At 44.0% G+C, this 27,476-nt stretch overlaps 1 protein-coding gene, 1 non-coding gene and 1 pseudogene across 2 annotated transcripts in view; 2 read left to right on the top strand and 1 right to left on the bottom strand.

Moving 5' to 3' along the window:
• Window positions 1–8,832, bottom strand: part of LOC120864605 (40S ribosomal protein S29-like) — a 43,765-nt gene extending 34,933 nt beyond the window's left edge. Inside the window, exon 1 of the mRNA XM_040241644.1 lies at window positions 8,813–8,832. Within this exon, the coding sequence (XP_040097578.1) occupies window positions 8,813–8,832 (20 nt within the window). The remainder of the gene's footprint in view (window positions 1–8,812) is intronic.
• The window catches only part of LOC120864604, a 30,798-nt pseudogene continuing 12,152 nt past the window's right edge, over window positions 8,831–27,476 (top strand).
• TRNAG-UCC lies at window positions 27,244–27,316 on the top strand. The gene has a single exon. It is a non-coding gene; the product is annotated as a tRNA-Gly (tRNA).

Here is a 27,476-nt window from a genome sequence, read left to right as displayed (position 1 = left end):
ACAGTACCATACTGTCTTGTTGACTGTAGCTTTATAGTATAATCTAAAGTCAGGAAGGTTGATTCCTCCAGCTTCATTCTTCTTTTTCAAGATTGCTTTGGCTATTCGGGGTCATTTGTGTTTCCATATGAATTGTGAAATTTTTTGTTCTAGTTCTGTGAAAAATGTCATTGGTAATTTGATAGGTATCTCATTGAATCTGTACATTGCATTTGGTAGTATAGTCATTTTCACAATATTGATTCTTCCTACCCAGGAGCATGGAATCTCTCTCCATCTGTTTATGTCATCTTTGATTTCTTTCATTAGTGTCTTATAATTTTCTGTATACAGTTCTTTTGTCTCCTGAACTAAGTTTATTCCTAGATATTTAATCCTTTTTGTTGCAATGGTGAATGGGATTGATTCTTTAATTTCTCTTTCTGATTTTTCATTGTTAATATATAGAAATGCAAGTGATTTCTGTGTATTGATTTTGTATCCTGTAACTTTGCTAAATTCACTGATTAGCTCTAGTAATTTTCTGACACTATCTTTAGGGTTTTCTATGTACAGTATCATGTCATCCACAAACAGGGAGAGCTTTACTTCTTCTTTTCTGATCTGGAGTCCTTTTATTTCTTTTTCTTCTCTGATTGCTGTAGCTGGGACTTCCAGAACTATGTTGAATAATAGTGGTGAAAGTGCACACCCTTGTCTTGTTCCTGATCTTAGGGGGAATGCTTTCAATTTTTCACCATTGAGTGTAATGTTTGCAGTAGGCTTATCATATATGGGCTTTACTATGTTGAGGTAGGTTCCTTCTATGCCCATTTTTTGAAGAGTTTCAACCATAAATGGGTGGTGAATTTTGTCAAAGACTTTTTCTGCATCTATTGAGATTGTCATATGATTTTTATCTTTCAATTTGTTAATATGGTGTATCACATTGATTGATTTGCATATATTTAAGAATCCTTGCATCCCTGGAACAAATCCAAGTTGATCGTGGTATATGAGCTTTTTGATGTGTTGCTGAATTCTGTTTGCAAAAATTGTGTTGAGGATTTTTGCATCTATGTTCAACAGTGATGTTGGCCTGTAGTTTTCTTTTTTTGTGTTGTCTTTGCTGGTTTTGATATCAGGACGATGGTGGCCTTGTAGAATGAGTTTGGAAGTGCTCCTTCCTCTGCAATTTTCTGAAAGACTTTTAGAAGGATAGGCATTGGCTCTTCTCTAAATGTTTCATAGAATTCTCCCATGAAGCCATCTGGTCCTGGGCTTTTTTTTTTTTTTTTTAAGTTGTCTTTTTTTTTTTTTTAATTTTATTTTTACTTTATTTTACTTTACAATACTGTATTGGTTTTGCCATACATTGACATGAATCCACCACGGGTGTATACAAGCTCCCAATCCTGAATCTTCTTCCCACCTCGCATCCCATATCATCTCTCTGGATCATCCCCATGCACCAGCCCCATGCATCCTGTATCCTGTATCGAACATAGACTGGCACTTCGTTTCTTACATGATAGTATACATGTTTCAAAGCCATTCTCCCAAATCATCCCACCCTCTCCCTCTCCCTCAGAGTCCAAAAGTCCGTTCTATACATCTGTGTCTCTTTTGCTGTCTTGCATACAGGGTCATCATTACCATCTTTCTAAATTCTGTATATATGTGTCACTATACTGTATTGGTGTTTTTCTTTCTGGCTTACTTCACTCTGTATAATTGGCTCCAGTTTCATCCATCTCATTAGAACTGATTCAAATGTATTCTTTTTAATGGCTGAGTAATACTCCATTGTGTATATGTACCACAGCTTTCTTATCCATTCATCTGCTGATGGACATCTAGGTTGTTTCCATGTCCTGGCTATTATAAACAGTGCTGCGATGAACATTGGGGTACATGTGTCTCTTTCAATTCAGGATCCTCTATGATCCACTTCCCAGAATACTGGAAATAAAAGCAAAAATAAACAAATGGGATCTAATTAAAATTAAAAGCTTCTGCACAACAAAGGAAACTATAAGTAAGGTGAAAAGATAGCCTTCTGAATGGGAGAAAACAATAGCAAATGAAGCAACTGACAAACAATTAATCTCAAAAATATACAAGCAACTTATGCAGCTCAACTCCAGAAAAATAAACGACCCAATCAAAAAATGGGCCAAAGAACTAAATAGGCATTTCTCCAAAGAAGACATACAGATGGCTAACAAACACATGAAAAGATGCTCAACATCACTCATTATCAGAGAAATGCAAATCAAGACCACAATGAAGTACCATTTCACACCAGTGAGAATGGCTGTGATCCAAAAGTCTACAAGCAATAAATGCTGGAGAGGATGTGGAGAAAAGCGAACCCTCTTACACTGTTGGTGGGAATGCAAACTAGTACAGCCACTATGGAAAACAGTGTGGAGATTCCTTAAAAAATTGCAAATAGAGCTGCCTTATGACCCAGCAATCCCACTGCTGGGCATACACACCATGGGCTTTTGTCTTTTGGGAGATTTTTGATCACAGCTTCAATTTCAGTGCTTGTAATTGGATTGTCCATAACTTCTATTTCTTCCTGGTTCAGTCTTGGAAGATTGAATTTTTCTAAGAATCTTTCCACTTCTTCCAGTTTATCTATTTTATTGCCATGTAGTTGTTCATAATAGTCTCTTATAATCCTTTGTATTTCTTCATTGTCTGTTTTAATCTCTCCTTTTTCATTTCTAATTTTGTTGATTTGATTCTTCTCTCTTTTTTTCTTGATGAGTCTGGCTAAAAGTTTGTCAATTTTGTTTACCTTCTCAAAGAACCAGCTTTTAATTTTATTCATGTTTACTATTTTTTCTTTCATTTCTTTGTCATTTATTTCTGCTCTGATCTGTATTATTTCTTTCCTTCTACTAATTTTAGTGAGTGTGTGTGTTTTATTCTTTTTCCAGTTGTTTTAGGTGTAAAGTTAGGCTGCCTATTCGATGTTTTTCTTGTTTCTTGAGGTAGGATTGCATTGCTATAAATTTCCTTCTTAGAACTGCTTTTGCTGCATTCCATAGGTTTTGAATTGTCGTGTTTTCATTGTCATTTGTTTCTAGAAATTTTTTGATTTCCCTTTTGATTTCTTCAGTAACCTGTTGGTTATTTAGAAACATGTTGTTTAATCTCCAGGTGTTTGTGTTTCTTACAGTTTTTTTTTCTTGTAATTGGTATCTAGTCTCAAAGCATTGTGATCAGAAAAGATCCTTGATACAATTTCAGTTTTCTTAAATTTACTGCGGTTTGATTTGTGACCGAAGATGTGGTCTCTCCTGGAGAATGTTCCATGTGCACTTGAGAAGAAGGTGTATTCTTCTGGATTTGGATGGAATGTCCTGAAGATATCAATGAAAATCCATCTCATCTAATGTATCATTTAAGACTTGTGTTTCCTTATTAATTTTCTGTGTTGATGATCTGTCCGTTGGTGTGAGTGGGGTGTTAAAGTCTCCTATTATTATTGTGTTACTGTCAGTTTCTCTTTTATGTCTTATGTATTGAGGTGCTCCTATGTTGGGTGCATAGCTATTTACAATTGTTATGTCTTCCTCTTGGATTGATCCTTTGATCATTATGTAGTGTCCTTCCTTATCTCTTCTAATCTTCTTTATTTTAAGATCTATTTTGTCTGATATGAGGGATTCTATTCCAGCTTTCTTTTCCTTCCCATTTGCATGGAATATATTTTCCCATCCTCTCACTTTCAGTTTATATGTGTCTTTAATCCTGAAGTGGGTTTCTTGTAGACAGCATATCTATGGGTCTTGTTTTTGTATCCATTCAGCCAGTTTGTGTCTTTTGGTTGAAGCATTTAATCCATTTATATTTAAAGTAACTATTGGTGTATATGTTCCTATCGCCATTTTCTTAATTGTTTAGGATTGATTTTGTAGAACTTTTTTCTTCTCTTGTAGTTCTTGACTATATAAGTCCCTTTAACATTTGCTGTAAAGCTGGTTTGGTGGTACTGAATTCTCTTAACTTCTACTTGTCTGAAAAGCTTTTTATTTCTCCATCAATTTTGAATGAGATCCTTGCTGGGTACAGTAATCTTAGTTGTAGATTTTTCCCGTTCAGTACTTTAAATATATCCTGCCATTCCTTCTGGCCTGCAGAGTTTCTGCTGAAAGATCAGCTGTTAAATGTATGGGGTTTCTCTTGTATGTTACTTGTTGCTTTTCCCTTGCTACTTTTAATATTCTTTCTTTGTGTTTACTCTTTGTTAGTTTGATTAGTATATGTCTTGGTGTGTTTCTCCTTGAGTTTATGCTGTATGGGACTCTTTGTTCCTCTTGGACTTGAATGACTATTTCCATTTCCATGTTCGGGAAATTTTCAACTATAATCTCTTAAAAAATTTTCCTATACCCTTTCTTTTTCTCTTCTTCTTCTGGGAACCCCTATAATTTGAATGTTGGTGCATTTGATATTGTCCCAGAGGCCTCTGAGACTATCCTCAGTTCTTTTCATTCTTTCTACTTTATTCTGCTCTTCAGAAGTTATTTCCACCATTTTATCTTCCAGCTCACTGATTCATTCTTCTGCTTCAGATATTCTGCTATTGATTCCTTTTAGAGTATTTTTAATTTCAGTAATTGTGTTGTTTGTCTCTGTATGTTTATTCTTTAATTCCTCTAGGTCTTTGTTAATTGATTCTTGCTTCTTCTCCATTCTGTTTTCAAGGTTTCTGATAATCTTTACTATCATTATTCTGAATTCTTTTTCAGGTAATTTGCCTATTTACTCTTCATTTATTTGGACTTTTGTGTTTCTAGTTTGTTCCTTTTTGTTATTATTTTTTTAACTTATTGCGTTTGAGGTCTCCTTTTCCCAGGCTTCAAGTTTGAATTCTTTCTTCCTTTTGGTTTCTGCCCTCCTAAGGTTGGTCCTGTGGTTTGTGTAAGTTTCATACAGGGTGAGATTTGTGCTGAGTTTTTTGTTTATTTGTTTGTTTTTCCTCTGATGCGCAGCATTGAGTGAGGTGGTAATCCTGTCTGCTGATGATTTGGTTTGTATTTTTGTTTTGTTTGTTGTTTAGATGAGGCGTGCTGCTCAGGGTGCTACTGGTAGTTGGGTGATGCTGGGTCTTGTATTCAAGTAGTTTCCTTTGTATAAGTTCTCATGATTTGATCCTCCCTAGGGTTAGTTCTCTGGTAGTCTAGGGTCTTGGAGTCAGTGCTCCCACTCCAAAGGCTCAAGGCTTGATCTCTGGTCTTAAGACGAGCAAATCTGAAAGGCTAAAGCTGAAATACAGTGAAAGTCTATCTTCATCAAGTTCTTTTCCCCACAGAGCCTATGTCTAGGAGCTATCTTCACACGATTCAGCAGCTTTCTGTGGGTCTCACTTTGTTGCCAAAAATATAGTCATTGCTTTTACATCCTTCATTAAAGAGAAAACAATCCATGGATTGGGATAACAAGCAGCACAGCCTTCTTTTCAAGGGATTTGGGACAAGAGTGAGTTCTACAGAGCATTAGAGGGGACAATGCAGAAGTGGGGCCCCAGAAGTATTTTTAATTCAGTCTCATTGTGCTTGAATTTCACAGGCTTTGGGCTTCTTCTCTGGGCCAGTGGATCAGATGTTGTTGTTCAGTTGCTCAGTCGTCCCTGACTCTTTGCAACCCTATGGACTGCAGCATGCCAGGCTTCCCTGTCCTACACCGTCTCCTGGAGTTTCTCAAACTCATGTCCATTGAGTTGGTGATGCCACTCAACCATCTCATCCTCTGTCGCCCCTTCTCCTCCTGCCCTCCATCTTTCCCAGCATCAGGGTCTTTTTCAATGAGTCAGCTCTTTGTATCAGGTGGCCAAAGTATTGGAGCTTCAGCTTCAGCAGCAATCCTCCCAGTGACTATTCAGGGTTGATTTCCTTTAGGATTGACTGGTTTGATCTTGCAGTCCATGGGACTCTCAAGAGATTTTTGCAATTGTGCTGCATTTCAAACTACCCCAAAGCTCAGTGAAGTGAAGTAAAGTGAAGTGAAGAGAAGTGAAGTGTTTGTTGCTCAGCCGTGTCCAACTCTTTTTGACCACATGGAATGTAGTCTGCCAGGTGACTCTGTCCATGGGATTCTCCAGGCAAGAACACTAGAGTAGTAGTCATTCTCTTCTCCAGGGGATCTTCCTGACCCAGGGATTGAATCTGGGTCTCCTACATTGCCAGTGGATTCATTACCATCTGAGCCACTAGGGAAGCCTAAAGCTCAGTGGCTTAAAGCAATAGACATATATACCCATGCACCTCTGAGTGTGCTGGGTTGGCCAGTCTGGATAAGGCTCGACTGGTTGACTCAGCTCCATTGGTCTTTTATCTTTATTCTGGGATAGTTGTGCTCATGCTGACAACTCTTTTGAGAAGCAAGAGGGCAGGTGGGGCATGGGAGGTCTCTTTAGACCCAGGCTTGAAACTGGCTTATTGCCACTTCTGCCCACATGCTGTTGATCAAAGCAAGTCCAAAGTCAAGGGTTGAGGAAATACATGACAGTCACAATAAGCTGTGACAAAGAGGGAAACAGGAAGGAGTGAATAATTGAGGCTAACCTATTATTCATGGTCACCAACTCTTGCAAAAGGCACAAGAGTTTAAAAGTTGGTTGACTCAGGATGGCCTCATTTGCATAAAGGAAAAAGCAGAACTTTTTGACATTTTCAAAGGACTTTTAAAGAAACCAGGATGGCTATTTATGTTCATCATGAAGTGACTCATACAAGTCACGTGATTTAAAAATAGGAAAATTCAATGCTAATTGCATAGACTTACGGCTTCTGGAATAACAATAATAACATCTTACATTGCAGAGCATTTTAGAGCACACAATGCCTTTTCATATCAGATGTCTCATTTTATACCCAAAACAACCCACCTCAAGTGTTATTATCCTAGTTTTGAAGAGGAGGTGATAGAGGCTTAAGTGACTTGCTCAAGGTCACACAGCTTGCCATAGCTTAGCTCTGTCCTCCACACTCTGGCTATTCTTTGAGTTACTTTGAAGCCTGGGGGTTCACCTAGTTGCTGAACTGAGGTTCCAGTCTCCCAGGGAGAAGCCCCCTCTACCCCACTTCTGTTGGTCCAAACCCACCTTCATGGGCTGCATTTTTCCTATTTAATGTTTACGTCCATCTCTTTAGAAAAAGAACGTTTTAAGCACAAAGCAAAGAGAATACAATGAAAATAACACTGGACTCCCTTGTCCCCATAAGCCAGCTTCTTCAGTGAGCAATGATGTGTTGGCCATGTTTATTTTCCCCTCCCTTTTGCACTGCATTAAAAAAAATTTGGTGGGAAATCCCTTTCACATGAAATTAATCTTTTTATTTATTTACAGTTTTTCTTCCTGGCTCTGCCAGGTCTTAGTTGTGGCATGTGGGATCCAATTCCCCGACCAGGGATTGAACTACAAGCCCTCTGCACTGGGACTCTGGAGCCTTAGCCGCTGGACCACCAGGGAAGTTCCTAAAGATTCTTTTGATGTGGATCATTTTTAAAGTCTTTATTGAGTTTGTTACAATATTGCTTCTGTTTTATGGGGGTTTTTGTTTGGTTTTTGGCCGTTAAGGCATGTAGGATTTCAGCTCCCTGACCAGCTGGGGATTGAATCTGGCTGGTTTGAACCCCCTGCCCTGGAAGGCAAAGTTTTAACCACTGGACCACCAGGGACGTCTCTAACCCTTTGAAAGAGAACAATTCAGAGCATTTAGTACATTTACAGTATCATGCCACTTTTCTATCTTACTTTAGAACATTTCCATCACCTCAAAATGCAACCCTATACTCACTAGCAGGCAGCTCCTATCTCCCCATCCCCCTGCTCCTGGAAACTGCCAATCTACTGTCTGTCTCTGTGGATTTGCCTATTCTGGATATTTCATATGAAGGGAATCATACACTATGTGACCCTTTGTGTCTGGCTTCTTTCACTCAGCATAATGTTTTTGAGGTTCAGCCATGTTGTAGTATGTCTCAGTGCTTCTTTATTTTTGATGTGTGTGTGTTAATCACTCAGTTGTGTCTGACTCTTTGAGATCCCATGGACTGTACCCTTCTAGGCTCTTCTGTCCATGGAATTCCCCAGGCAAGGATACTGGAGTGGGTTGCCATTCCCCTCTCCATCAGATCTTTCTGACCCAGGGATCGAACCTGATTCTCCCACATTTCAAGCAGATTCTTTACAGTCTGAGCCATCAGGGAACCATTATTTTTAATGACTGAATAATATTCCACTGTACAGAGGTGTTACTGAATCCAAGCTCCTACTGCTTGCTGCACAACAGGCCAATAAATCAAGAAACAAGTTGTTGGGGCAAGCAATATCGACTTTATTTGGAAAGCCAGCAAACTGAGAAGATGGTGGGCTCATATCCCAAAGAACCACCTTCCCTGAGTTAGAATTCAGGCTTCTTTGATACTGAAAGGGGAGGAGGTGTGGTTGGTTGCTGCAAACTTCCTGATGTCAAGAATCCTTTGTTCTTGCAGCTGTCTGAGTAGGTCAGGTCACCATGTTCAAGTAAACCTCCAGCAAGACAAATGTCATTCTCTGTTCTGCAACGGTGGGGGGGGGGTGTGTGTGTGTGCAAACTGTGTTTATTGTAGTCTAGGGCTTATAAAAAGAGATTGGAAAACACGTGGAATTAGAAAAAACCATTTAAACAGCAAACATTGGTAAACACAATATATCTGTGGCTACAAGGGGGGAAATCCATGGATGTTTGGCCAGAGCACACTGTTTGGGGCAGGCAGTCAACAGGGGGTCTTTCCAGTGGAGCATGAGAATCAATGGCTAGAAGCGTACCCACTATTGACTCCGGTCATGGCGAGCTGGTATGTGTATCCAAACCAAGCAAGTTCAGTCCCGAGGCACCCGAGCACGTATTCAGCAGAATGTGCCAGCTGCCCTCTGAAACAGCTGTTACATAATCATTTATAAAACAGGGGGCAAGACCGAGAGGCCACAGGGCAAGAAAGCCTGACCACACCATCTTGGCTAATTTGCTCTCTCCTCACAAAAAGAGGAAATTGTAGGAAGGTAGGAGGAATCAGGAGAAGGCAATGGCACCCCACTCCAGTACTCTTGCCTGGAAAATCCCATGGACGGAGGAGCCTGGTGGGCTGCAGTCCATGGGGTCTCGGAGAGTCGGACACAACTGAGCGACTTCACTTTCACTTTTCACTTTCATGCCTTGGAGAAGGCAGTGGCAACCCACTCCAGTGTTCTTGCCTGGAGAATCCTAGGGACAGGGGAGCCTGGTGGGCTGCCGTCTATGGGGTCGCACAGAGTCGGACACAGCTGAAGCGACTTAGCAGAGGCAGCAGCAGGAGGAATCAGCGTTTTCAAGAAGCCAGATCTGCACATCCTGTGATTCCCATCAGCAACGTCAACCCACTTTGTTGCGATTGTTGTTTAGTCACTAAGTCGTGTTCTACTCTTTGCAACCCTATGGACTGTAGCCCACCAGGCTCCTCTATGCATGGAACTTCCCAGGCAAGAATACTGGAGAGGGTTGCCATTTCCTTCTCCACATTCTGCAACTTTTTATGTCTATGTGAATGGGAAAGTGTTATACCTTTAAAGGTCAGAGGCTGGAATATGGGCTATCCAGTATATTTCAGGCTATAGGCAACATTATTGTAGCAAAAGCAATAGACTACAAAGCTTAAAGTAAAAGATTCAATATGGAGTCACATTTCTTCCCTATTACAGAGGATCTGAAATTTTGTTTATTCATTCATTACTCCTGCAAACGACCTATCACCTTAAGCATAAATACTTCAACATGCATCCCTAATACATAAAGACTTTAAAAAAACAACATAATCAAAATACTGGGCTTCCCAGGTGGTAACAGTGGTAAAGAACCCACCTGCCAATGCAGGAGACACAAGGGATATGGGTTTGATCCCTGGGTAGGGAAGATACCCTGGAGTAGGAAGTGGCAACCCACTCCAGTATTCTTGCCTGGAAAATCCCATGGTCAGATGAGCCTGGCGGGCTACAGTCCACAGGGCAGCAAAGAGTCAGACAGGACTGAGCACAATCAAAATACTACTAAGAAACTTTATAAAAAGAAGACTAATTCTTTAATATCCCCTAATACCCAGCCCAGGTTTAATTGCTCCTGTATAAACAATGCTTCTTTCCCCAGTGAGGTAAATCCTCCCATTTTGACTCCACCTTATGAAAACCATGAGGCTTCTCTCTGCCCTAGATGCCTCTTATAAGACATACAGCTCATCTTTAAAAGGAGCCTCCTTTAAAAGGAGAAAGGGGGTCACCCCAGTTTTAGAAACCTAAGTCTGCGCATGCAGCCAACAAACCTGTGAAGCTTGCCATCAATTGCCTTTTTGCACCCAAAGACTCAAATTTTCTTTTTGCTGCCTTTATATTCAAATCATACAACTCCCTTTGCCTTAAGGGGGTGGGAGGGAGCTCAAAGAAAAGCTATTTTGCCAGAGAACAGAAGAGACTGTGGGTGGGGTGGGGTTAGCAGCTGTCCTCTAATTAGTGTTTTTGTAAGGGCATCAATAATTTAGGTAATCTGGCGGAGGGGAGATGGTTAAATTATAAATGTGATTCCACATCCATGCTGCTTCCCGCCTGCTACACGCCCCTTCCGCAAACCCACCAAGTAGGAGAGACAGAGCCTTTCCTGGCTCCTTAAGAGAAGCTGCTCTTGAAGAAGGTAGAGGGGTGATACACAGCATCCTTCCAGAGAGTCCTGGCCCGTGCTGGGAGGTCGCGGTCCAGTGTTAAGGGGCAGAGAGCCGAGAGTAAGAATTCCCTTTTATTTTCCCCTGAGGAGCACTGTGGATGGGAGGCTGGATAGTCTCCCTGTGCTGGGTTCCCGAGCAGTAAGTACTTCGCTGGAGATGATCAGGGGCTGATGACACGGTAGTCCTCCCCTGTCTCCTCCCAACATTAGGGAAACCTCCCCCTCTTCCTTCTCCCTTTCCCCCACTGTCATCTGGCACAGAAGCCCCATTTGGCACCTGCCTTCGTGGGGAGCCCTCAGCTCCGAGCTTGGCTGCTCTCGGCGTCCCCTTTCTCTCTCTTTCCTCCGGGGCCCCCTTTTCCTTTCCACTGGGCAGGCAATGGATGCGTGGGCATCTGCTGGCTTGGACCCCTGGGCGCTGACAAGGTGGGGCCCTCAGGACAGCCAGAGGACTCGCTGCGCTGCCCACTAACCACACAGCCTCAGCGCCAGAGCCCATGCCACACAGGTGAGTGAGCGACAAAATCTGGGGGGGCAGAGTGCTGCAGGGAGTCTAATCTTTATTTCCTTGCTGCAACCTTACCTGTAGAGGCAAAGGTAAGACCCCAATGACCCCCTCCTTCCTCTGAATAGCTTTTCTTTGGGGGTGGGAAGTTTATTTCTCTCCGCAGCTTCTCTTGCTGGGGGCAGACCCCCTGATTTCCAGCTTTTACTTCTTGCTGAAATGTTCATTTTCTCTCAACTGCCCTTAGCCCTCTTGTAGTACTTGATATCTCTGCCACCTGCTCTGGGCCTGTGACATTTCCCCAATGATCATAGTTTCTAAGCTAAGTCTAATTCTACTTTTTTTTTTAATGTCTCCCCCAACCCTGTCTCCTGTCCTCCGCCACGCCCCCGGCCATCACTCAAGTCTAAATTAGTCTGTTTTTGCTTTAAGATGCAGGCAGGCTGGACTAAGTGAAGAGCTTGGAATCCAGCGCGCCTTCCCCTCCCCCATCGCCTACGACTTTGTTGTGTATGGGGGGGGGGCGGGGTGGTGGTCCCAGAAACAAAAGTTCACGACGCCCGTGTCGCCGGTCCTTGTTTGCTGTGCTCTAACCGGCGTGAATACGTTTGGAAAAAGCGAGATGGCAGATGGCTGTTGAGGATAATTACGCCGTCTTAGGCAACCTCTTGTTCTGTTTAATATTTAATATTCTGCCCTCCCTTGCTCCAAATGAAAAGCAGAGACAGTGCTTGGCACCCCTCTAGACCAACCCCTCCCTTTAGGAAATGTTTGGACAGAACTGACTCTCCGGGTGGCTTTTATTTCTCAAGAAATGAGAGAAATCACTCTCCTCTCTGGCTCTCGCCCGCTGACAGCTTCAGAGAACACGTGGCTGATGGGGGCGGGAGGGGGAAGCGCCCCGCGGACTGGGCTTCTCTGCCTTTTCCCGGGGCTCGGGCTTTGAGGGTTCCTGAGGGAGTGAGCTGGAAGAAGGAATCAAAGGAAATGTAAACAGGAGGACGATATAGCTTCCAGGAGGCAGTGGCCTCCGCCGTGACTGAACAGACAAGAGGGGGCGCTCTTCCCTGGGCCGCCTCCTTCCTTAGCTTCTAGGTGCGGGGGTAGGAGGTGGGTAGGGATCTCCACTAGGTATTCCGGTTCCATCCTGAGTTTCCTGTTCAGAGTCGCCAACTTCAGGGCAGACCTGCCATTTCCCCTGCGGGCTCTTTCAGGGACAGGCTTAGGTCTCTGGGGGATGGGGGAGGGATGGGGGGTTGCGGTGGGGAGGCTGGGAGAAAGGCAGTCTCCTGTGTCTGGCTGACTCTGGCCCCTCATCCCTGACTTGGCTTCTAGATCTTCTAAACCCAAGACCCGGGTTGCAGGAAAGCTCCCAACTCCAGAGGTCTTAGTAGCTGACTATTCCTCTAAAACACTGGGATATGCAGGCACGCATAAAGTTGTTCCAGCCAATGCATGGTGCCTAACTCTGCTTTTTGTAGAAGGAAATGGAAACCCACTCCGGTATTCTTGACTGGGGAATTCCATGGACAGAGAAGCCTGGCGGGCTATACACTCCATGGGGTTGCAAAGAGTCGGAAATGACCCAGTCCTTGAGCACATAAAGAGGCTGCTTGAGGCAAATGCCATCATCCCTCTAGATAAGACTGGGTTACTTCAGTGCTGCCCCTCTTGCTCCCCCAAAGTAAGTGGAAAGATTAGAACTAAGGTTCTGGAGGCAAAGGGCAGATTTTTTTTCTTAAGGTGTTTTATTTTGGAGGGGTGGGGTGGGCAGCACTGGCATGTGGAATCAGTTCTCCCAGCAGGGATCAAACCCATGCCCCCCACAATGGAAGTGTAGTCTTAACCCCTGGACCGCCAGGGAAGTCCCCCAGGGGCGATTTTGACATTGAACAAATTACTGGGTAAATGACCAGCAAAGTAATGCGAAGTGCAGCTCTTGAACATCATAGCACCAGCAGAAGGTTTGACTTACTTGTTTTATTACTTTTTTAAATGCTACCTTACAGGACAAGAGGGCCCTTAGTGGCCAAGGGCAAGTGAGGGAAGATCTTATTCCAGGATCTTTCAAGTCAACTGTCTTCACAGTGACAGACAGGCAAGGGCTCTTGGCATGTTCTCCTAACCCCCTCCCGGCAAGGCCAAGCCTGTCTAATGGCAGTCAGCGAAACTGACTTAACTGAGTGGGGGAGGGGAGGGGAGCTGGTCAGAATCCTCAGACCTTCATCTCAAAGTGCAGACCCTGGACTGGCAGCATACTCTGGGAATGCAGAGTCTCAGGCCCCATCCAGGCCTGTTGAGTTAGAATCTGCATTTCAGCTGGATTCCAGGGCAGAATCAGAGTCTGACCGGCTGGTCAGAGTCTTAGAAACTGGGGCTTAAGTCTGTGCATCAGTGTTCTAGTTGACAGTCAGGCCAATTGTGGCATCCCAATAGTAGAGGTCCTGGGGGACCAGGCCAGGTGATGCTCAGTGCTGGGCACATAGTAGGTGCTTACTAAATCTTGGCTACTTGTTTGTTGTTGATATTTTTGCAAGAACTGATTAATGAAGGTAATGTGGTTTTGTAAAGCTTCATTTATTATGGGCTTCCTAGGTGGCTCCGTGAAAGAGTCTGTCTGCCAACACAGGAGATATAGGAGATGCAGTTTCGATCCCTGGGTCAGGAAGATCCCCTGGAGGAGGAAATGGCAACCCACTCCAGTGTTCTTGCCTGGGAAACCCCACGGACTGAAGAGCCTGGTGGGCTACAGTCCACGGAGTCACAAACAGTTGGCCACTACTGAGTGACCGACTTGTTGTTCAGTTGCGAAGTTGTGTTCGATTCTTCACTACCCCATGGACTGCAGCACCCCAGGCTTCCCTGTCCCTCACTATCTCCCAGAGTTTGCCCAAGTTCATGTCCATTGACTTGGTGATGCCATCCAACCATCTCACTGGCACCCTCTTCTCCTTCTGCCTTCAATCTTCCCAGCATCAGGGTCTTTTCCAGCGAGTCAGCTGTTCCCCTCAGTGGCTAAAGTATTGCAGCTTCAGCATTAATCCTTCCAAAGAGAATTCAGGGTGGACTTCCTTTTGGATCAACTGGTTTGATCTCCTTGCTTTTCAAGGGACTCTCAAGAGTCTTTTCTAGCACCACAGTTCAAAGGCATCAGTTCTTTAATGCTCTGCCTTCTTTATTGTCCAGCTCTCACATCCGTACAAGACTATGGAAAGACCATAACCTTGACTATATGGACCTTTGTCAGCAGAGCGATGTCTTTGCTTTTGAACACACTGTCTAGGTTTGTCATAGCTTTCCTGCCAAGAAGCAATCGTCTTCTAATTTCATGGCTGTATGCACCATCCACAGTGATTTTAGAGGTCAAGAACAGGAATCTATCATTGCTTACACCTTTCCCCCTTCTATTTGCTATGAAGTGATGGGACTGGATGATCTTAGTTTAATATTGAGTTTTAAGCCGGCTTTTTCACGTTCCTCCTTTACCCTTATCAAGAGGCTCTTTAGTTCCTCTTCACTTTCTGCCATTAGAGTGGTATCATCTGCATATCTGAGTTTGTTGACATTTCTCCTGGCAATCTTGATTCCAGCTTGTAACTCATCCAACTTGGCATTTCCCATGATGTACTCTGCATAGAAATTAAATAAACAGGGTGACAATAAACAGCCTTGTCATACTCCTTTCTCATTCTCAATGAACCAGTCAGTTGTTCCGTACAGAATTCTAACTGTTGCTTCTTGGCCCGCGTACAGGTTTCTAGGAAGACAGGTAATATGGTCTGGTATTCCCATCCCTTTAAGAATTTTCCATAGTTTGTTATGATCCACACAATCAAAGGCTTTAGTGTAGTCAGTGAAACAGAAGTTGATGTTTTTCTGGAATTCCCCTGGTTTCTCTATGATCCAGCAAATGTTGGCAATTTGATCCCTAGTTCCTGGGTCTTTTCTAAACCCAGCTTGGACATATGGAAGTTCTTGGTACATATAATGCTGAAGTGTAGCATGGAGAATTTTGAGCATGACCTTTCTAGCATGGGAGATGAGTACAACTGTCCAGCGGTGTGAACACTCTTTGATACTGGCCTTGGGAACTGGGATGCGGACTGACCTTTTCCAGTCCTGTGGTCACTGCTGGGTTTTCCAGATTTGCAGACATATTGAGTGCAGCATTTTAATAGCATCATCTTTTAGGATTTTAAATAGCTCTGCTGGAATTCCGGCACCTCCAATAGCTTTATTGGCAGCAGTGCTTCCTAAGGCCCACTTGACTTCACATTCCAGAATGTCTGGCTGTACAAAAAAGATCTTAATGACCCAGATAACACAATGGTGTAGTCTTTCGCTCAGAGCCAGAATGAACGACTTAGCACAAACTTATTTTTACCTTTTTAATCATTAAAAAATTGAAGTATAGTTATTTTACAGTGTTGTTAATTTACAGTGTTGTGTTAGTTTTAGGCCTACAGCAAAGTAATTTTTATATATATATATGCAAGAGACCCTGGTTTGAATTCTGGGGTTGGGAAGATTCCCTGGAGAAGTGCTAGGCTACCCACTCCAGTATTCTTGGGCTTTCCTCATGGCTCAGCTGGTAATTATCCACCTTCAATGTGGGAGACCTGGGTTTGATCCCTGAGTTGGGAAGATCCCTGGAGGAGGTCACGGCACCCATTCTAGCATTCTTGCCTGGAGAATCCCCATGGACAGAGGAGCCTGGTAGGTTATAGTCCAGGGGGTCTCAAAGAGTTAGACACGACTGAGTGACTAAACACAGCACAGCATATATATGTATATATATTCTTCCTCAGATTCTTTTCCACTATAGGTTATTACAAGATATTGATCACAGTTCTCTGTGCTAATTCTGGCTACTTTTAAATTTCTCTCCAGAGCAAGGATGTGTATCCAGTTTCTTTTCTAATTTAAAATACACCCAACATAAAGGTTACTGTTTTTACCATTTTAATTTCACCAGTTAAGCGGTATTAGTATATTTGTAATGTTGTGCCACCATTACCTCTATTTATTAATAGTTCCAGAATTCTCTGTTCATTTCAAACAGAAACTCTCTACCATGAAACAGTTACTCTCATTCCTCAATCCCCTGGCCCCTGGCAACCAACTACAGGCTTTCCCTCTTTATGGATTTCTCTCTTCTCCATACTTCATAGAAATGTGTCTGGCTTCTTTTCACTTCTGATTTCTTTTGTAGCTTCAACTTCCCCTTTCTTTCACATGTCCCACCCACCCTTCCCTTAGAGCATGCAGGTCAGATGAGTATTGGAAACATATCCTAGACCCTACTATTTCACACATTCATTCTTTTTTATTTTGAACTTTTTAAAAAATTGGCATAGAGCCGATTAATGTTGTGATAGTTTCAGGTGAACAGTGAAGGGACTCAGCCATACGTGTACATGTACCCATTCTCCCCAAACCCCTTCCCACCCAGGCTGCCACATCCCACTGAGCAGAGCTCCCTGTGCTATACAATAAGTTCTTGTTGATTATCCATTTTAAATACAGCAGTGTGTACATGCCCATCTCAAACTCTCTAACTATCCCTTCCTCCTGGCAACCATAAGTCTGTTTTCTAAGTCTGTGAGTCTCTTTCTATTTTGTAAGTTCATTTGTATAATTTCTTTTTAGATTCCACAAATAATGGATGTCACATGCTATTTCTCATTCTCTGTCTGAATTACTTCACTCAATATGACACTTTCTAGGTACATCTGTGTTGCCGTGAATGGCATTACTTCATCCTTTTTAATGGCTGAGTGATATTCCATTGTGTATATGTACACACATTTTCTTCATCTATTCCTCTGACAAGGGACATCTAGGTTGCTTCCATGCCTTGGCTGCTGTAAATAGTTCTGAAAGAACGTTGGAGTGCACGTATCCCTTCGGATCATGCTTTTCTCTGGATGTATGCCCTGGAATGAGATTGCAGGGTCATATAGTAGTTCTAGCCTTAGTGTTTTAAAGAACCTCTGTACTGTTCTCCATAGTGGATGCACCAATGTACGTTCCCACCAACAGTCACACGTTCATTCTTAGTGAGCAAGAACAATGTAGGGAGGTTCAGTCTTCAAATATTTTTTCAGGATTGGAAACCCAGACTACTCACTTCTTCTTTTTCTAAAAATGATTCTGATTTTAGTATCCAGCTCTTTCCCTCCAGCCAGAACCATCACTACAATTTTCAGCTCCAGTGGGGAGGCAGTTTCTAGATGATATCTTGAGAGTTTTAAGATCTCAAGGTGTGGAATAATTGAGTCACAGTGCCACACAGTCGGTACTCAGTAAATATTTGCTGAACAAACGATGTATGTCAGCACTGACAATTACCGTCATAATGGATTAATGTCTTCATGTAGCAATGTGTTGATAACCATCCACAGCTGCTGGTTGGTCAAAGGGGCAGAATGAGTGAGGGAGAGCATGAGGTTCCTACTAATGCTAAGTGCCAAGTTTGAATGCTGCCACTAAACATTCTGTGTGTTGCAGCTAAGCCCCGGTGCAAGCAAATAAATGAATAAAACCCATGTTTTTAGGATTCCGAAGATGCAGTTTGTAGGCAAAACTGTGCCCCTAACCCTGAGAACACAGAGGACAGCAAATGTCCCTTAAATGTTTCGTTTAAGGGAACAACATTAGAGCCCTATTCTCTCCTGGGTGGAGTTCTATTTATTTTTTCCTGGCAGTCTATTTTTTTTATTCTGTTTAACCTTCCGGTTCCAATGGATTCAAGTAAGTTTAAGAGAGAAAGCGACAATAAAGGATGATGAGTGGTGTCAGTCGTCTGGAGCATGAGTCCAGTTGTGATATTGCTCTGCACAAGAGGATCTACCTTGGTTTTTTTTTGCCACACAACTTGTGGGATCTTGGGTTTCCCTGGTGGCTCAGATGGTAAAGAACCTGCTTACAATGCAGGAGACCCAGGTTCGAATCTTGGGTTGGGAATATCCCCTGGAGAAGGAAACAGCAACCCACTCCAGTATTCTTGGCTGGGAAATCCCACGGACAGAGGAGCCTGGTGGACTACAGTTCAGACACGACTGAGCATGCGCGCACGCCTCACATGTAGGAAATTACCATGTGCCGGTCACTGTTGAGAGCACATTGCGTAGATTGAAATGATTTCATCTTCACAAGAGCTTGATGAAGTCTGTGCTCTCATCATCCTCATTTTACAGATGGGGAAACTAGCTCAGAGAGGTGAAGTGGCTTGCCCAAGGTCACGTAGCAGGAAGGGACTGATCCAGGAACCAAGCAGGCCGGTTGCAAAGCTGGCAGCATTTCTCCACCAACTCTCATCAGTCATTGGTTGAGGAATATTCCAAGGGTATTAACTCCCCAGAACCTCTGGCCTGTCCTTCGATCCTGCACCCAGAACTAGCCCCATGCAGGGAGTGGCAGGTGCTGGAGGTAGAGAGCCGTGGACACATGTGGGCAGGTGAAGGATTTGGGTGCTGGTAAATTCTCTTGGGAGGCTTGATAGCAGAATAATATATATATATATTTTAAGATTCATTTATTTTTGGCTCTTCTGGGTCTTCATTGCTGCCTGAAGGCTTCCTCAAGTTGTGGTAATCAAGAGCTACACTTTGTTGCGATGCTCGGGCTTCTCATTGCAGTGGTTTCTCCTGTTGCAGAGCACAGGTTCTCAGTTCGCAGGCTTCAGTGGTTGTGGCACACAGGCTTTGTTGCTCTGAAGCATGTAGGATTCTCCCGGACCAGGGATCAAATGTGTGTCCCCTGCATTGGCTGGAGTTTTCTTAACCACAATTAGTCGTTGTTCAGTTGCTCAGATGTGTCTGACTCTTTGCAGCCCCATGGACTGCAGCACGCCAGGCTTCCCTGTCCTTCACTATCCCCTGGAGTTTGCGCAAACTCATGTCCATTGAGTTGATGATGCCGTCCAACCATTTCATCCTTTGTTGCCTTCTTCTCCTCCTGCCCTCAATTGCCACTCATTAACCACTAGACCACCAGGGAAGCCCCAGAAACATCTTTTTTTAAAAAACAAACAAACAAACAAACTACAATTCCCCTTTTATTTATTTATTTTGCCTGTGCCCAGGGGCATGGAAGATCTTAGTTCCCTGACCAGGGATCAAACCTATGCCCCCTGGCACTGGAAGTGTGCAGTCTCACCCCCTGGACTGCCAGGGAAGATCCGCAGAAACATCTTTTGAGCTGGACTTTGGAGATGGGGAGATAGAAGGATTTTCAGGATGGAGGCAAAGAGGTGTGGAAGTTAGGATGTGCTCAGGATTGGCAGTGGGAAGTCTTTTGGGGATTGGCTAACAGATAACCTGATAAGCTATGATGAATTGAAGCGAGAGTTAGGACTCAGAACACAGAGGAAAAGATTACAGTCCCTCTGCATGGATCGAATGAGGTCTGAACCTTGGCAAGTGAAGAGAAGTATGAGGCAGAGTCAGTAGCCCTGATGATGAGTAGAATGTGGGGTGAAGGAGGGAGAAAGGGAGCCCCACAATGGTTGGGTGATCACTTCTATGACTTTTTGAGTTTCTTACAAATCTGACCTCCAGGGGGCTCCTGAGAACACCTGAGTCAGGTCATGTCCCAGCTCTGCTTAGAATCTTCCATGGCTCCCACCTTCAGTCAGATCAGTTCAATCTCTCAGTCGTGTCCAACTCTTTGTGACCCCATGGACTGCAGCACACCAGGCCTCCCTGTCCATCACCCACTTCCGGAGTTTACTCAAACTCATGTCCTTCAAATTGGTGATGCCATTCAACCATCTCATCCTCTGTCATCCCTTTCTCTTCCCACCTTCAATCTTTCCCAGCATCAGGGTCTTTTCAAATGAGTCAGTTCTTTGCATCAGCTGGCCAAAGTGTTGGAGTTTCAGCTTCAACATCAGTCCTTCCAACGAATATTCAGAACTGATTTCCTTTAGGATGGACTGGTTGGATCTCCTTGCAGTCCAAGGGGACTCTCAAGAGTCTTCTCCAACAGTTCAAAAGCACCAGTTCTTCGGTGCTCAGCTTTCTTTATAGTCCAACTCTCACATTCATACATGACTACTGGAAAAACCATAGCCTTGACTAGATGGACCTTTGTTGGCCAAGTAATGTTTCTGCTTTTTAATATGCTGTCTAAGTTGGTCATAACTTTTCTTCCAAGGAGTAAGCATCTTTTAATTTCATGGCTGCAGTCACTATCTGCAGTGATTTTGGAACCCCCCAAAATAAAGTCTGTCACTGTTTCCATTGTTTCCCTATCTATTTGCCATGAAGTGATGGGACTGAATGCCATGATCTTAGTTTTTTGAATGTTGAGTTTTAAGCCAACTTTTTCACTCTCCTCTTTCACTTTCATAAAAAACAACAAAAACAACAGGAAAATCCTATGTCCTCTCTGTAATCCACAAGGCTCTCTACCATCTATCCCTGTCAGCTCACTCACTCACTCTACTCTAGCCACACAGACCTCCTTGTTGTTCCCTGGACTCACCAGGCACACTCCAGCCATGGGGCCTTTGCACGAGGTGTTCCCTCTGCCTGGACCATTCTCTCCCCCCCGCACTGCCCAACCCTCATGGCTCCTCCCTCACCTCCTTCAAATCGTTGCTCAAATGGATCTTTCCCACAAGGTCCTTTCTGACCACCTTCTTCTTCTTTTTTAAATTATTGTTTTTTATTTTGGCTCTGCAAGGTCTTTTTTGCTACATATGGGCTTCTCTAATTGTGGAGCATGGTCTCTGGCACCATAATTGTGACATGCAGACTTAGTTGCCCCAAAACAATGTGGGATCTTAGTTCCCCAACCATAGATGGAACCCATTTCCCCTGCATTGGAAAGCGGATTCTTAACCACTGGACCACCAGGGAAATCCTACCTTCTGTAAATGACATTCCACTTCCCCTTCTTTTTCCTCCTCTTCTATTTTCTTTCCTCTGTCTGCATAATTTTACTTGTTTAATCTTGTCTCTGTCTCGCTTACTAGAATGTCAGTTCCGTGAGGGCAGGGAATCCATATTCCCTTTTGTTTACACACTCTCTTTGGGTCCCCTACGACAGACACGTAGTAGGTGCTCAATAAATATCACTGGCTAGATGAATGAATGAATGCTGGAAAGGATAATGGAGCCATGAAACCATAATTGGGAGGAAGAATTCAGCTTGCGATATTTCCCTGGTGGTCAAGTGGTTAAGAATCCACCTCCCATTGTAGGGGATGTGGGTTCGATCCCTGGTTGGGGAACTAAGATCCCACATGCTGCGGGGCAGCTAAGCCTGCGAGCCCCAGCTAGACAGCCTGCTTGCTGCAACTATGGAGGCTGTGCGCTCTGGAGTCCGAGCACCACAACTGAAGGGAAGCCCATGCCCTGAACGTATGACCTGTTGCAGCCATAAATAAGTAAATCTCAGTGGTTCACCTGGATGTTGCCCAGCAGCCTGGACCCCAAGGGTTTCCCCTCCTTTCTCCTTCCTAAAGCCTAGTCAGTGTCTGGAGGCTGCTGTGAAAAATCATCCAGCAATCCCAGGGGCTCTGTTCATCCTGGTGGGAGGGAGTGTGTGTCTCCCCCCACTGTGATGGGCAACTGACCAAGCAGGTGAAAAACAAGCCCAGCTGCGACATAGTTTCTTCTCACCAGGGGAGGGACCTTTGCAGCTGCACTCAGGGCTATGCTGGCATGCTGGTCTCAGCCTAGCCTTCAGCCTTTGCCATCTGGCTTGGCATTTTCTTTAGCTCTGTTCTCGTGTATGTGGGGCAATTCTGGAGTTTGGCCCCAAGCAACAAGAGCTCTTATTGGCCCTGGCTTTTTCATTTCACCTTTCTCTTAGCTTCTCTTGGCGTAGGTGGGGTATGGGGTGAATTCACTCTGCCTGAGACAGAGTGGCTTTGGGTTGTCTGAATTAGCATGAAAGCTCTGATCTATGTCTAGATCTACTTATTGGTGCCCTCAATAAGTGGATGTCTGCACTGCTATATTTAAAATGGATAACCAGCAAGTACCTACTGTACAACACAGAAAACTCAGCTCACTCCACTCATTATTATGTAACAACCTAAATGAGGAAAGAGTTTGAAAAAGAAGAGATACATGTATATGTATAACTGAATCACTTTGCTGTACACTTGAAACTAACACATTGTTAATCAGCTATACTCCAATATAAAAGAAAAAGTTTAAAAAGAGGGTATTTTAAAAAATTAATTTAGTTTCCATTGTGCTGGGTCTTTGTTGCTGTGCTCAGACTTTCTCCAGTTGCAGCGATGGGGAGCTTCTCACTGTGGTTGCTTCTCTTGTTCTGGAGCACTGGCTCTAGGCATGCCGGCTTCAGTAATTGCAGCATGCAGACTCAGCAGTTGCAACTCAAGGGCTCTAGAGTGCTGGCTCAATAGTTGTGGCACATGGGGCTAGTTGCTCTGAGGCATGTGGGATCCTCCTGGACCAGGGTTTGAACCCGTGTCCCCTGCACCGGCAGCCAGATTCTTGACCACTGGACCACCAGGTAAGTCCCATAAGTGGGCATTTGATGCTGTAAGACAAGAAGGCTGAAATGCTGGGGCAGCTGTGAATAGTTAAGTACCTCCAAGAAGATGAGTGGATGTTTTTCGATCACCTTTTAAAGAGTTTTTTCCTATACTTTTTTGGGGGTAAGATAGACATAACATATCATTTACCAGTTTAACAATTTTTCAGTGGTCTTATGTGAAAGTGAAAGTCACTCAGCCGTGTCCAACTCTTTGCCACTATACAGTCCATGGAATTCTCCAGGCTAGAATACTGGAGTGGGTAGCCTTTCCCTTCTCCAGGGGATCTTCCCAACCCAGGGATTGAACCCAGGTATCCTGAATTGCAGGCAGATTCTATACCACCTGAGCCACAAGGGAAGCCCAAGAATACTGGAGTGGGTAGTGTATGCCTTCTCCAGCGGATATTCCCGACCCAGGAATTGAATCAGGGTCTATTGCATTGCAGGTGGATTATTTACCAACTGAGCTATCAGGGAGTTATGCACATACGTAATATTTTGCATCATCACTATTCATCTCCAGGACTCTTCTTCATCTTCTCAAGCAGAAACTCTGTCCCCATTAAACATTAAACCCCACTTGCCCTCCTCCCAGCCCCTGGCAACCCACCATTCTACTTTCCGTCTCTATAATTTGGCCTCATATAAGTGGAATCGTACAGCACTTGTCCTCTTGCGACTGGTCTCCTTCATTGAGCATAATGTTCTCAAGGTACATTCATGTTGTGGCACGTGTCTGGATTTCCTGCCTTCTCAAAGCCAAAAATCATCCCACTGGATATTTCGTTTGTCTTCATCTATCGATGGACATTTGGATTATTTCCCTGTTACCTTTCAGCTCTTCCACTAACAGTGCACGAGGGTTCGCTTTTCTCTGTATCCTTGCCATCACTTGTCATCTCTTATCCTTTAAAAAAATAATTTTATTTATTTGTTTATTGGTTGTGCTGGGTCTTCATGGCTGCTTGGGCTTTTCTCTAGTTGGGGTGAGCAGGGGCTACTCTCTAGTGGTGCAGACTTCTCCTTGTGGTGGCTTTTCATTGTGGAGCATGGGCTCAAGGGCGCGAGAGTTTCAGTAGCAGAGGCACATGGGCTTAGTAGGTGCGACTCCCGGGCTCTGCAGCACAGGCTGAGTAGTTGTGGCACACGGGCTTAGTTGCTCCTCGGCAGGCGGTATCATCCTGTATCAGGGGTCGCACCCATGTCTCCTGCGTTGGTAGAAGGATTCTTTACCACTGAGCTGCCAGGGAAGCCCTCTTGTCTTTTTGATGGTAGAGATTCTAAACAGTGTGCAACAGTATCTCATTGTGGTTTTGATTTGCATCTCCCTGAGAATTAGTGATGCTGAGCACATTTTCATTTGACTGTTGGCCATTTGGATGTCTCTTTTAGAAAAATGTCTATTTAGTGCCTCCGTTGATTTTTTTTTTTTTTAACTAGGTTTTGACTGCACTGAAAAGCATGGGGCATCTTCATTCCCTAACCAGGGATCAAACCCACACCCCTTGCAGTGGAATGTTGAAATCTTAATCATGGAACCACCAGGGAAATCTCCTCTGCCAAATTCTTTAATTAAAATTTTTATTTTGTATTGAAGTATAGCTGATGAACAGTGTTGTGATAGTTTCAGGTGGACAGCAAAGGGACTCAGTTATACAAATTTTTTTTTAAGCTGCTGAGTTGTATGAGTTCTTTACAGATTTTGGATACCAACCCTGTATCTGATATATGGGGCTTCCCCAAATGGTGCTGATGGTAAAAAATCCACCTGCCAATGCAGGTAGATTTGAGAGACCCAGGTTCGATCCCTGGGTCCAGACAATCCCCTGGAAAAGGAATTGGCAACCCACTCCAGTATTCTTGCCTGGAGAATCCCATGGGCAGAGGCATCTGGCAGGCTACAGTCCTTAGGGTCGCACAGAGTTGTACACGACTGAAACGGCTTAGCACTCACATCCGATGCATAATTTGCAAGTATCTGCTCCCGTTCTATAGATTGCCTTTTGTTTTGTTGATGGTTCCTTTTGCTGTACAAAGTCTTTTTAGTTTGACGCAGTCCCACTTACTGATTTTTGTTTTTGTTGCTCCCTGTTTTCTTTAATTTGAAGAATTATTTTTAAGTCTTTTTTCTTCCCATTTTTAAAAAGTTTTAATTGAAGGATAATTGCTTTACAATATTGTGTTGGTTTCTGCCATACATCAACATGATAGCCATAGGTATACATATGTCCCCTACCCCTTGAACCTCCTTCATCTTTTTTTTTGGCCTCACCGCATGGCATGTGGGATCTTCCCTGACCCGGCTTCAAACCCATGCCCTCTGCATTGGAAGTGTGGAGTCTTAACCACTGGACTGCCAGAGAAGTCCTTTTTTTTTCATAAGTTTTTACTTCTAGGTAGAACTCTGCACTTGTCCCTTACCTGTTCCGGAGATTGTTTAGGGTCCAGAAATCACTTTTACTATCAGTCAAAACATCGAGAAAGGGATGAATGCATTTGAAGGGCGGTTGAAAATGACATTTGAATTAGCTTTATCCTGGGTATTAAAATCCACAGTCTGTTGAATTTCTCTTCCGCCTAGAACTCAGGAAGAGATACCACTTTTTCCGTGGGTCTTAGCAACACTTGTTTAGTCTGGGGCTAGTTGAGATGCCTTGTTAACAGAGATCTTAGCACACAGAGCAGTACAGGAAGGCATGAAACTACCTAAGAGAGCTCAAACAGCAAGTGGAAGAAAGAGAATGAAGGCTGAGAGAGAGAACAAGAGGGAAGAGGTGAGATCAAATGATTTTGTGAAAGATGCTATCTTTAGCTGTCTTTTTAATGAATGCTTTGGTGTTCTCAACAGGGCTCCACACCTGTGTGGATTCTCCTTGAATGCAAAGGTTTCAAAGCATGAGAAAAACATTCATTGAATGAAACCAGTGTTGCTTCTGTGAAGTCGTATATTAGTTGTGTGTGTTAGTCACTCAGTCATGCCCGGCTCTTTGCGACCCCATGGACTGTAGCCTACCAGGCTCTTCTGTCCATGAAATTCTCCGGGTAAGAATATTGGAGTGGGTTGCCATTTCCTTCTCCAGGTAATCTGCTTGACCCAGGGATCAAACCCAGGTCTCCTGTATGGCAGGCAGATTCTTTACCAGTAGGGAAATGCTATGTACTGGCTGATGTCCCCTTAAATTCATATCTTGAAGTCCCTAACTTCCAACAGGATGCTATTTGGAGATGGGAGGTCATTAGGTTTAAGCGAGATCAGGAGGTTGGGGCCCTCGTGACGGGACTGTTGTTGTTCAGTTGCTAAGTTGTGTCCGACTCTGTGACCCCATGGACTGTAGCCAACCGGGCTCCTCTGTCCATGGGATTTTCCCAGCAAGAGTACGTGAGTAGGTTGCCATTTCCTTCTCTAGGAATTACTGCCCTTATAAGAAGAGATACCATCTCTTTCTCTCTTTCTCCTCCATGTAAGGGCACAGAGAGAAGACGGTCATCTACAAACCAGGAAGCAAACCCTCCTCAGGAACTGACCTGGTCTTGGACTTCCAGCTTCCCAAACTTCGAGAAAATAAATGTTTGTTATTTAAGCCCCTCGGTCTACGGTATTTCATTATAGCAGCCAAGCTGACTAAGACAGGAACCCTGCAGTATAACAAATAGGCCCCCAACTGGGTGAAAAGGCAAACGAAGAAGTTTGTTTCCAACTCACCTGATTACCCTGGAAGGCTGTTTCTGGTCAGTGGATGACTCTCCTCCTCCACATGGTGACTCAAGGACCCAGGTCCCCACCTTTTCATGGCTCCCCACACACGGGGCTCTTACTGTCTCCCATGTCTAACCAGCAGAGGAGAAAAGGAACTTGTCGAGGGCATGCCTGCTCCTTAAAGCTTTGACCCAGGGTGACACTTTTCACTGCTGCTCAGATCCCATGGGTGAAGATGGGTCACGTGGCCACACCAATTCAAGAGGAGCTGGGGAGGTAGGCCCTGGGCACTGTTTGTTCCCTAGGGTGGTGCCTTGATTCTGGTTGCAATATCTGTCAAATTTTCTTTTCTTTTACAATTTGATTGATTGATTGATTTTTGCCTGCACGGGGTCTTCACTGGCACGTGCTGGTTCTCTCTAGTTGGGGTGAGTGGCGGCTGCTCTCTAGTTGGGGTACACCAGCTTCTCACTTCGGTGGCTTCTCTTGCTGCAGAGCTCATGCTGTCGGACTCCTAGGCTTCGGGAGCTGTGGCTCACGGACTCGATAGTTGTGGCTCCCAGGCTCTGGGGCACAGGCACAATAGCTGTCGAGCACGGGCTTGGTTGCCCTGTACCACGGGGGATCTTCTGGATCAGGCATGGAACCTGCTTCTCCGGTATCGGCAGGCAAACTCTTTATCGCTGAACCACCAGGGAAAACCTTCTGTCAAGATTTAAACTGCACACAATCTTTGAAAGAGCAATGCCACTTCTAGAATTCATTCTACAGAAATACTTGTAGCATGGACTTCCCTGATGGTCCAATGGTTAAGACTCTGCGCTTCCAATGCAGAGGGCACAGGATCAATCCCTGGTCAGGGAACTAGGTCCTGCATACTGCATGACATGGCCAAGAAATAAAAATAAATAAGAAAAGGAAAAGAGTTGAAAAAAGAAATACTTGCAGCAGCTTCATGGGGATTTATATATAAAATGATGGCTACAACATTTTGAGGAATAGAAAAAATGAAAAGATCCAGATG

Source organism: Oryx dammah, unplaced genomic scaffold (assembly GCF_014754425.2).
Source record: "Oryx dammah isolate SB20612 unplaced genomic scaffold, SCBI_Odam_1.1 HiC_scaffold_5, whole genome shotgun sequence".
Taxonomy (NCBI): domain Eukaryota; kingdom Metazoa; phylum Chordata; class Mammalia; order Artiodactyla; family Bovidae; genus Oryx; species Oryx dammah.
Note: the sequence above shows the minus strand (reverse complement) of the source record. Positions and strands in the feature narration are given on the sequence as shown.